General features: G+C 40.7%; 1 protein-coding gene across 1 annotated transcript; it reads left to right on the top strand.

Moving 5' to 3' along the window:
• Nucleotides 1-1,373: 1,373 nt before the first annotated feature.
• Nucleotides 1,374-8,227, top strand: meaf6 (MYST/Esa1-associated factor 6). Its single transcript, XM_080734506.1, has 7 exons — nt 1,374-1,506; nt 2,458-2,573; nt 2,718-2,805; nt 2,914-2,959; nt 3,092-3,281; nt 7,681-7,714; nt 7,813-8,227. The coding sequence occupies exons 1-7, from the start codon at nt 1,417-1,419 to the stop codon at nt 7,825-7,827; spliced, it is 579 nt and encodes a 192-aa protein (XP_080590632.1). The 5' UTR covers nt 1,374-1,416; the 3' UTR covers nt 7,828-8,227.
• The last annotated feature ends 4,305 nt before the right edge of the window (nt 8,228-12,532 follow it).

The raw sequence follows: 12,532 nt of genomic DNA, 5'->3' as shown, positions 1-12,532 counted from the left end.
ATCATATAGCAACAATCCAGCACCCTGTATACAAGGCTGTAGATCGGAGTCGAATAGATCCCCTGCTGCATGTAATATGTAACACTATATAATTACAGGAATACATTCCTAGTAAATGCCAGGAAAATATCTAAACATTAACAGTTATTACATCACAAATTAATAACAACAATAATTATCTAGACAAAATCAATCGCTGATATTTTATTGAATATAACCACCACCAATGTCTTACTTCTCCAACTGTAGGATAGAAGGTTTCGTAACCACAGCAGGCAAATACAATGAATCTTCAACTAATGTTACTATGACAACATATAAAACAGACCAACAGATTTGGCCCTGAATCCAGTTTGCATTAGTATTGTCCTTTAGCGCCACCCCGTGGCCAAGATGACATTTGTTAATACTGCATCATCCTGAACTGTCAGAGGAAGAGCCTTAGGCAACTAAGTTCTTACAGAAGGGATGATGAATGATAATACAAGTAAGAGAAATAAACTCTTATTTGACAACTATCCAAAATACAAACAGTCAAATTCACCACTCAACTAAGCTGGCCAGGACTCCTGCCTGGGTTCAATTAAAAGGTTGGGCAACAAATAAGGCCAGGCTAGGGACATCTTTTGATATGTATTTACATATAATATTACTAAATATTTAAACTAATATATGATAACATGTCCAAATATAAACAATATCAATTTTGTTTAGGGTGGTACTGTGATTCAGTGTTTACACGGTCAGATACGGATTAACCCCGCGAGGGCCCTGGGGCCTATCATTTTTTAGGGACCCCCCCAGGAGGGACCCACACATTTGATAACTTAAACATTTAATTTTAGTAAATTGTCAATGAACCACGCAATCTGGCTAGCCATTGTCAGGGAAAGGTTCTGTCGCTCTTTTCCCTTTGCAGCAATGCAGAAGTCTGTAATCGAGAGACTAATGACCACGTGGCCCAGTTCCCCCAAGGGCCCCTGAGAGCCAAGGGCCCCTAGCCCCGACGGCCCTATGGATAATCCAGCCCTGAACATGGTTGCTTCACAGCAAGAAGGCCCAGGGTTTGAATGGTAAAAAACAAATGAATGAAAACAAAAAATCTGCAACTGACTTCAAATATCAAAATGTATATATGAAAGTGAAACACAACTAAATGTATTCAAAATAATTCGATAACTGGATCAAAGCTATATTTAATCTAAGTCTAAGGTCAATATTCAATAAAGTATAACTAATTTAAACACATTTTCATTTCTCTATTAGTGATCGAGTAGATCCGCGGTTCACGTTACAACTCAGTAGGTGGCGGTACTGCACCACATACGATTGCCACCCGCCACAACACAACAAGAAGAAACATTTCGCAACATCCGCGCCATTAGTTTTGTTGTTTTCCGATGAGGGAGATCCATCATGGCGATGCACGCTAAAGTGACTCCGCCACAGATTCCCGACACTCGTCGGGAGCTCGCAGAGCTGGTGAAGAGGAAACAAGAACTGGCTGTAAGTGAACAACAACCCGCAAGCGCTTGCATTTGCAAACGGTCTTGTTGTCAGACCGTTGCGTGTAGCGTTTTCATCCGCACCACTAGGCCACGCTGAATGCTAAGCTAACCTCAGCTAGCTGAGCTTCCCACTCTATGGAACTTCCGCTCTGTGTGGCTGTATGTATGGCTGGCGTTAGCGTGCTAACTTTAGCTAGCACAACAAAGACAAATAGACAATGTCGTATCGCGTATAATATTTTACCACACATAAGAATTAGGTCACATAAGTACGGAGCGCTTGAGGAAAAATAAAAATAAAATTGCATTTTGGAGTTTATGAGGCCTTTCTGGGCACTGTTACATATTTCTAATAAGTCATTAGGGGCATTGTTAGCCCTAGAATGGCTGTGATATTACATACTATATGCATTACACAGCTATAAATCACTCCCTCCCTATTTAAAGTTGTGGCGCTGCTGGTGTAGTGTACTCACCCAATAATTAATTGCTGCTTCATGGGAGTCAAACTCAGCTACAGTCCTAGACTCCTAGTTCCATATTCACTTAAACGTTCTGGCAGAAAACTTGTGTTTAGTAATATATCTACCCAACGGGGCACAAAATGATTGCTATGACTGAACATATGAAAACTTATTTTGGTGAGCATGCATGGTGCACACAATTGACAGGTGTTATTAATTAGTAATTACCCTACACCAGTCGTAACGCACCTGTCAATGTCCTCAAGGAAGGTTTTCATGTGCAGTCAGTCCTGTATCTGCTATTACACAGTAACAGTATTGTTCTTTGCGGTCCCTTGATTTAACTCTTCTTTAGTCGACAAAATGTAATTCAATTAACCTGTAAGTCCATTTGGTTACATCTGTACATTCTCAGAGTGGAAATTTGAGAAATTAACAATAGCAGATGCATTATTATTGAAACCGGTTTTGCATGAATACTTCAGGAGACATTGGTGAACTTGGAAAGACAGATCTATGCGTTCGAGGGCAGCTACCTAGAAGACACCCAGATGTATGGGAACATCATCAGAGGATGGGACAGATACCTCACCAACCAAAAGTAAGCACACCATGGCAGTATATGGAAAGATGCATCTGTATTTATAAAGGAAAGGCCATGGACTTTTTAAATTGGCACCAGAAACGCAACCTTTGCTCGACTCACTCAATGCCGCTCTCTTATTTTGTTATGGCTTCGTAATAGGAACTCCAACAGCAAGACGGACAGAAGAAATAGGAAATTTAAAGAGGCGGAGCGCTTGTTCAGCAAGTCGTCTGTCACGTCAGTTGCGGTGAGTGCCTCTCTCCCGCTGCCCTTAAAATAATCACTGTATTTTCAAGGTGAACAATTTTCACCTGATGCAAAGTGAGAATACAGGACGTTCTCTCTTATTCAACAGGCGGTTTGTGCACTTGGTGGTATTCCAGATCATATGAACGAGAAGCGTGAGTCACCATACCATGAATATACTAATATTTACTCAATCTCCAATTATTTTACCCTTTATGTGGTGACGGATTACAGGATGAGGTGCTGAGTTTGTACTGTTTTTTGGGGGTGCTGTTGGGCACTTTTAGGTGAGCCGGGCAGTGGGACAGAGAGTGACACCTCTCCGGACCTCCAGAACCAGGAGAATGAGCCCAGTCACGAGGACACGGAGGACGCAGACGGAACCCTGCAGGATCTGAAGCCACAGAAAGCTGCCTCGTCCTCCTCGAGCAGCCACCATGGCAATCACAAGAAGAGGAAGAACAAGAACAGACACAGGTTAGCTGCAAATGAAGAAGCTATCAAAAAGTATCTTTGGTTTTTAGTGGATCAACATTACCGTAGGTTTATACTAAGTAGCTCCCATTTGTTCTTTTGAATGCAAAGTACATTATCTCTCGAGTGAGTACACCCCTCATATTTCTGCAAATATTTGATTATATAATGTCATTGGACAACACTGAATAAATGACACTTTGATACAATGTAAAGTAGTCAGTCTATTATACAGCTTGGATAGCTGTAATTGTTATTGTCCCCTCAAAATAACTCAACATACAGCCATAAACCGCAGGCAACAAAAGTGGTGTCCCGTGACTCATTAGTTTTACAAGGTCTCAGGTGTGAATGGGGAGCAGGTGTGTTAAAGTTCGTATTATCGCTCTCACAATCTCGTACTGGTCACAGGAAGTTCAACATGGCACCTCATGGCAAAGAACTCTCTGAGGATCTGAAAAAAAGAATTGTTGCTCTACATAAAGATGGACTAGGCTATAAGAAGATTGCCAACCCCCCAATCTGAGTTCCCAGAAGTTATTTTCTTCGGAAGTTGTCCCAGGCTCAGAATTTGAGCTGGGACAATACCGGATGTATCGCCATGGCCTACCAAAGAAGTTGAGTGCACATGCTCAGCGTCATATCCAGAGGTTGTCTTTGGAAAATAGACGTATGAGTGCTGCCAGCATTGCTGCAGAGGTTGAAGGGGTGGGGGGTCAGACTGCCGCACACTGCATCAATTTGGTCTGCATGGCTGTCGCCCCAGAAGGAAGCCTCTTCTAAAAATGATGCACAAGAAAGCCCACAAACAGTTTGCTGAAGACTAAGGACATGGATTACAGGGGTGCGACCCGGGGACAAGTTTTATATGGCCAGCAGCTTCATTCCTAAATTGTTATAAACGGCCAGAGTATAATTTGTCAGTATTCCTTGTACCCTGTCTAATTCTGTAGGGTTCAAAGAGAGGCTATTTTTTATTGTCTCCACCAGCCGAAGGCTGAGGGAGAGTATGTTTTCCCCTCCGTCCGTCCGTCCGTCCGTCCGTGCGTGCGTCCGTCCGTCCGTGCGTGCGTGCGTCCGTCCGTCCTCGCAGTTTGTGAGCAGCTAATCTCAGTCACCGTTGGCCCGATCGCTGCCAAACTGAGCACACACACTCCCTGGATGCCAATCTAGAACCTCTGCTCCACATTTTTCAAATCAGCCTCATGGTGGCGCTATAACAGGCCGATTTGTGTGGCCTGGTTGTTATCAGCAAATCTCCGGCGCCGTTGGCCCGATCGCTGCCAAACTGAGCACACACACTCCCTGGATACTAATTCAGAACCTCTGCCCCACATTTTTTAAATCAGCCTCATGGTGGCGCTATAACAGGCCGATTTGTGTGGCCTGGTGGAGACCTGTGCTCGGAAGAGCACTGCTTCTAGTTGATATATAATTTTAACTTGTACTTCTGGTCATTTGGTAATGTAGCCTTACAAGAAGATTCTCATATAACACCAGCACTCACGGAACAGTCCTTTTTAAGGCACTTTTTTTAAATTTTATATTAAGGTCGTCATGGTAAGCTGCAGAGCAGCAACAAATGGACGTGTTTCGGCAGTTAAGCCTTCATCAGCGTTGCATGCTGGGGGCAAGAGAAGTGTCACATTTATAGTGTCCGTCGAGGAGACAACAAATCAAAAAATCTATAAATACTTAAAGTCAATAAAGATAAAGTAAATGCGCTAGTATTGCAAGAGTATCCCATTCCCAGTCCTATACTGTAGTAAAAATACATTTCATTCCACAGGCTATGAATATTACAACGACGGAGCAAGGAAAATATATATATAAAATCGGGTTCATTATATGATGGGAAATTGGGAATACAGGTGAAGACACATACCAAAACTAGAAAACAAAGTTAAGCTTTTTGAGTGTTTAACTGTTCAACGGCATGTCTTAAAAGGACTGTTCCGTGAGAGTGCTGGTGTGCTCTTTGAGAATCTTCTTGTAAAGTTACGTTTCCCGACCGTGCACCCGGTAAGAAGTCTAGTATTGTTGAAACGATTTCGAGTCGTGCTCGCACGTCTGCTTTGAAAACATTTGGTAATGTGAAATAAAGTTATTAGTGAAATAGAGTTATTAGACCATTGATTATAGTTAAATAAAATTGTTTAAATGTGAATGATGCATATGTATTTGACTTTGCCATGGTATGATGGAAAGTATATTATGTCAGATGTAGTCGCCTAGTCGGCCCTTGTGTGTTATTTTTTCGAATGTGGCCCCCCTTGAAAAAAGTTTGGACTCCTCTGGATACTGGTACCATATCATGTGGTCTGATGAGACCAAGATAAACTATTTGGTTCAGATGGTGTCAAACGTGTGTGGCGGCAACCAGTTGAGGAGTACAAAGACGAGTGTCTTGCCTACAGTCAAGTATGGTGGTGGGAGTGTCATGATCTGGGGCTGTATGAGTGCTGTCGGCACTGGGAAGCTACAGTTCATTGAGGGAACCATTGAATAGCAACAGGTACTGTGACATACTGAAGCAGAGTATGATCCCCTCCCTTCGGAAACTGGGACGCAGGGCAGTATTCCAACATGATAACGACCCCAAACACCTCCAAGACGACCACTGCCTTGCTAAAGAAGCTGAGGGTAAAGGTGATGGACTGGCCAAGCATGGGTCCAGACCTAAACCCTACTGAGCATCTGTGGGGCATCCTTAAACGGAAGGTGGAGGAACACAAGGTCTCTAACATCCACCAGCTCTGTGATGTCATGGAGGAGTGGAAGAGGGTTCCAGTGGCAACCTGTGAAGCTCTGGTGAACTCTATGCCCAAGAGGGTTAAGGCAGTGCTGGAAAGTAATGGTAGCCAAACAAAATATTGACACTTGGGCCCAATTTGGACATGAGATTTACGCACTTCTGTAGCTAGCGGTTTAGGTATTAATGGCTGTATGTTGAGTTATTTCGAGGGGACAATAAAAATTACACTGTTATAGCTGTATACTGACTACTTTGCATTGAATCAAAGTGTAATTTCTTCAGTGTTGTCCCATGACAAGATATAATTTATTAAATATTTGCAGAAATGGGAAGGGTGTACTCACTTTTGTGAGAAACTGTCTGCAGAGGAACCGGGAGCTATTCCTTGGTACTACAAGTTACTTTGCATAGGTCGACGTATTACCCTTTGTTCTAGGGCAAATTGAGCATTATTTAACATGAGTCCTATCATTCTATTGTGAGGAAGACGTTAATATCTGACATAACTATTCCCACTGTCTTCTGCATGCCGAGAGTTCATACTCTCAACGCTGGAAAATGGCCAGCTCACAAAAAAATCATGACGAGAGGAAAAGTGGGAAATGTTATGTCAGATCTTCATGTACTTGACAACATTTGTTACATTTTGTCATTAAAGGTGGCCTTTAAAGTAAACAAATTAAACAAAAAAAATATTAATTTATTCACACTCTTCAGTCTGGACTGCAGTATTCATTTCTAAGTAGGACCTAACTTCTGATTGGTGTACTAACTAACTACTGCTGCTCTTTTCCTTCCCTTAATGCTGACCCCTCCCCCCCCCCAGTCCTTCTGCCATGTTTGATTATGACTTCGAGTAAGTCTGAAATTTTACTTCCTGCTCCCATGGTCATAACTGACTGCAAACCCCATCCTACTTTTCCATGGTCTCTAGCCTGCTCTTGTTCTCCGTCTGCTTCTGTTGACCTAGAGTTTTGCAAGTTTAAAGGTCTTTACACACCGGGGGCGTGATGATGAATAAATGATGTGAAAATTGGCAGAGTATTTCACATCAAAACAATTTGTGTATTGTTAAGTTGATGACCCATTCATACAGGTTGATGCCTTTTATTTGTGGTGAAAAATCGTAAAAAGATTGCGTCACTTTATAGTTGCTTAATATTCACTTTCTTTGGGTGATGATAAATAGATGAAAAATATATATTTTTTGGGCAGCCCAATAATAAAACTCCCACGGTGTGTAGTGACCTAAGAGTGGTAGTTACTCTGTCATACTGCATGTTCAACACTTCATTTGTGAGCCATAATTATTATATATAACACATCAGCATGCAACTCTCTAGATGCTATTAGATAGATCATATGTAATACTGGAGTATCAACACATCTTCAATTTTGACCTCAGATTAATTCCAAAAGCTCAAGTTGTCCTATTCTTAGCTGGTACTAGTACTATTAACATGATTGGTGAGGCTACAGATTACGCACATACAAAAAGAAACAGGTGTTCTTGTTATGGTCTGGATTCTGTTAGCATCTGTCACTGCAGCAGTACTGCTTTTCGGCCATGGCTACGTTGAGCAACAAAAGGAACAAGATTTTAATTTGGTGCCATATCTAATTTAAACCTGTTTGGTTCTGTTGTAGGTTTGACATGAAAGTAAACAAGAAACCAAGAGCTGTAAGTTGAATTATTCATACCTTACTGTGTGCATCATTTTGGTCTCAATAAGTGCTGGATTACTGTATTTTATTAAAATAATGCCTCCTCTGTCACAGGACTATTCAACTTAATAAAGAAGATACCTACGTGATTATAGACCTGAACACCTGGACACAAAGGAGGCCTACTGTCACAGTTTCTGGACTTTGTACACCTTTGTTGGTTGTCATATCTCTCTGCCTGTACATGTAAATTGACATTCCCCTTTGCTAACGTTTGGATACATTTGTGTTTATGCTTTTTTCTTTTTTCTTTTTTTTTTACCTTCAAGTAAAAGATGAATGGTCTTGCATGTTACTACAGGCCCAGCCTAGTAACACCATTTTGTATAGTGTTTAAAACATATTTATTATGTAACTGTCATGTTTCCCATTGTAACAAAAGATCTGTCTTCACATTTGTTTTTTGTAAGTAATAGTACTGTAGGTCATTATTATTGCCCCAGCTTTTATTTCAAGACTTAGTATAAAATTGTAATAAACCAACTTTTTGACTATTTGTTCCAAGTGAAAACCCATGTCTTTAAATATTAATTAAGGGTATTATAAATTGTGGTCTTGGTAATTACAACAGCCTATGGCAAGAGAGAGGTCATAGCTTGGATAATATTGGCATTTCCTTCCCTTTCCCGTCTGACTGTAATTACTGCCTTAAACCAACGTTGCTTCTTGTATAACCCTGTCATGTGCAGTCGGGAGGCCAGTCAACTTTGATGAGGCTTTGAACAAATTCTTGGACGTCTCCCGAGTTTCAACTCTTATTTACCTTCCTCTGTAATTTCCTCATCAATTGTTGTGAGATCATGGAATTAGTTGGTACTGTTTTTAACACAGGATTATTTTTTTAAGTACAAATATGATCATTGTTTACATACTAACATAATGAAATTGTTATTGCGTTCCTTTGTGACAGTTCTCACAGCGCCGAGTTTAGTTTATGAAAATAGTAACCACTTGAGTGAAGAGCGACTTGATGTTGCTCAAGACAACCCCATGATGTTTACACAGTGTTGCCTGCTTTTCATCAGTCAGGGCAGTCTTCTCTTTGGCATTTAGTCACGTGAGAGATATAAAATTCCTTAATGCTGCTGATTTATTCTTGTTCAGTAAAATGGTGTAATTAAGGACCACCAGATATAAGTACTATTCTTTGGGTATTGTCACCATGAATTACCCGAACCTATCACTAGGTGGCGCTAAAATATTAACCGCCTAGCTACACTATTTACAGTCTCAGAACAATGTCATTTTAAGTAGGCCTTATGCCACAAGATTATCTTGTAATGTGTGATGCTACCAGATTTAAAAATCTGTTTAAGAGAACATTTTAAGATTTTGCTCCTGAGTTGAAAGAAGGTTAAAGGGGAGAACCACCCATTTTCAACATTGAACTGTCATTAATATTGAGTTATGTGGAAATAAGAAGGAAAAAAAAGTACCCCCCTTCTGTGTTGCCTAGAACTGGAGGATTGGTTTTGGGGTTTATATTGCAAAGTACACCTTGATCAATCATCACAACTCAAAGGTATATTAATGACATAGTTCAATATTGAAAATGTGTGGTTGTGCCCTCCCTTCTGTAATTTGTCAAGCTTGGAACCACTCAGAAGCTGTAGTTGTAGCTCCTACATCGTTAACGCCGATAACTGTCTAAAAAGGATCTTGTTGGGATGAAGACAGACACCCTGGCGAAGCGGAATTGCTGACAAACAAGATGATGGAGGGACTGTCTGGGAGACGTCCATCCTTGGAATGCATTCCTCGGTTTTATGCTTTTCTCTGCCACACCATTTTAGAGTCACATTTCATTTGGAATGTATGACACAATTACTGTGTTTTATTTTTCCCTCCATCCCAACTGCTCAGTCTCTACCATGCATGTTCCTGTCATCTTTTTTGTGGGGACACAGTTGAGCACTTTGCTCTCAATATGAACTGCAGTTTTTACCTGGAGAGGGCTCTTAATGCATGATTATATGCTGTACTTTAATACAGGGTTGCTAAGACATACTGGACATTTTTCTTTTCTTAACCACAGACTGCATGTGTCACAGTCTCTCCTCCCATGTGCAGTTAAACCATCCAACTCTAAAAGAGGGAAAGGTTCAGACTAGGTTATTACGTTTGGTTTGAGTCCATGACGCGTTTACCAGTCACAGTTTAAAATGTACCCCAAGGACGATCAGGATGGAAACTTGTTTTATGCTCACACTCGATAACATTCCAGGTGTGTGTGTGTGTGTGTGTGTGTGTGTGTGTGTGTGTGTGTACTGTGCATGATGTAGGCCTAAATGATGAATGACTAGACATACAGTTACAGTATTTATGGGGTACCAGCCACTCATTATTTAATTTCCAGACAGTTCAGGAAATGTTCAGAAAATCATGAACTAACAAGAATCATGGAAACATTGGATGTCACAAAGATTTCCTGCACCTGTATTACTACAATTACTTTGAGTAATTATTTAATATTTATAAGCAGGGGTGGCTACTTCACAAACCTACCAGCAATTGGCTATAGTCCCTAAGTTATTGGTACTAATTGTGTCCTCATGAGCCATAAATGGAATGGGAGTTATAGATACAGTATGTTAAGTGTTTACATTCATTTAAAACTAGCACCTAAAACAGCAGAGAGATAAATGGCATAACATGCGTCATGTCATGTCCTCTTCAGTCAGGCTTGTGGGTGGTCACTGTTGTGAGTCTCTGATTGCTTTAACAGCTTCCACCAGTAGAATTCTGTTGAATGTTGTCCTTGGAAGCTTTTTCCCCCCCATAGGACCAGGGTTTAGGGCTGGGTGGATTACTTTATTAGTAATACATTTTTACATATTGATTTCCTTCATACATTTGTGATTGCTATTGATCAGCTATTCCACTTGTGTGTTCTAGGAGTATCTCAAAGCACCCTATAAACTAAAATCCTCAGTGTTCATTTATTAATTCATAACTGAGAGTGCAGTGTACCCAATGTATTCAAATAGCATATTATGGGTCCATTTGGTTTCATTTGTACACTCTCAGAGTTAAATGAACCCTGAGTATTTTCCTGTGTAACATTGAAGGGTGTGAGTGACTGTGAAATGTTTGTGGGTGAGAAGGAAAGCTGGCATATGGGCATGAGTGTGGTTCACCCCTCACCATAGGGCTTGGTGGTATGCAGCCTACAATCTTATGCCTTCCTGTGTCTAGCCATTATGTCTGAAGTGTACTGCTAGACTAGGTATTGCTTGGTAGATTGTAGTGGTATTTCATCTTTTGTCCATGTAGGTAGGTGCATATAGAAATGTAAGGTTTATTAATCCAATCACAAAAACGTAAAAGGGAGGTAAAAAAAAAGACCAGAGGCTCTGTGTTTTTGATGGTGAACTCAGCTCACTGCACAACCAATACACTTGGCTCTTTTCTCAGACACCAATTAAAAGCAGAGCCAAAACCCCATACACCATCCAGCCTGGAACACAACACAGAGAAGTGTGGCTTGTGTCTAACAGAACATCAAATGTACAACTCAAGCTGACAGTGTATTCCAGTTTACAGCACTTGTAATGTCCATCACAATGTATAACCTACACTATGAATTACTATTTCAAGATATGTGCTGTATACTGTATTTTAATTGTGCCCTTGCATAAATGCATGTTAGTTCAACCTCATCATTTCCTGTTTTTAGGTAGCTGTAATCTGTAATGTCGTGCATTTCACGATAATCTTGCTATCATACCCAACCCTGACAATGTGAAATCATGAATGTTTGCCACAGAGATTCACTCTTCTCCTGGCTTCTCAAGCCTGTCTCCTCCTCCTCCTGGGACCAAACATGATCTTTTAAATCTCGGACAACAAGGTCAAACATATTTCAGGAAGAGTCATGGGAAAAGCCAGAACTGAACAACAGCGCAACATGGCCTTTTATTTTTCATCAAGGGTTGATCTTGTGATAAGATTTTAGTGGGATACAGAGAAACATAAGCAGTCTTTCTTGTCGGCATTTACACTAGACACGGAGAGAGGAATGGAACCTGTCATTAAACACATGATTAGAACGTGCTACTCTGTGATAGTTCAAGATAAGCATGACAGCCAACGTCCCATTTTAAAAGAGGAGGGTAAACCAAGTGGCTTGGATCGAGTTCAGCAGTCATCCATTTAGTGTCAGCACATGTCAATCCCAGCAGTGTCTAGCCTACTTTTAAATACAGAGGCTCTGGCTGTGGCCCCTTCATTTTCCCCTCCTTCAGACTGATGTGCATGGTTCACACAAAGTCCCTAAGTTCTAAAATGCTGTTTTGCGTTCCGCTGACCCTGCCGAAATGTTGCTTTCCTTTTTAGCTCGGAATCTTTTACTTTTTACCTGTGGATCAAGCTAATATTAGTCTTTTATATAGCATTTTATAATAAGTCCAGGTGCGGGTTAATACAATAGGCATCTGAAAAACTGGGAAATGTTCTACATACAGTATTACATTTATAACCTTTGGTAAATCTTGTTAGTTTGTCAAATCAATTGATTTTAGTGGTTTGTGGTTTTCTGCTCATTTGCTATGATGTGGACACCTCACTAGTACAGACTCTGTATAAACACAATCACATCAGGTCAACACAGGGGTTGAGAACTGTAAATATTTATGGGGATTATGTAAGTTATAATAAGGAGAAGGTCTGCTATAGGGACTACCCACTGGAAGACTCCAGAAGGAGCAACTGTTTCTAAGAGAAGTAGAGAGGGCTCTTAGGATAGAAGGCTTTTTCTAAGTTTTTTGGGAGTCCT

This window comes from Nannobrachium achirus (assembly GCF_963921795.1).
Source record: "Nannobrachium achirus genome assembly, chromosome: 10".
In the NCBI taxonomy this organism is placed as follows: Eukaryota; Metazoa; Chordata; class Actinopteri; order Myctophiformes; family Myctophidae; genus Nannobrachium; species Nannobrachium achirus.
Note: the sequence above shows the minus strand (reverse complement) of the source record. Positions and strands in the feature narration are given on the sequence as shown.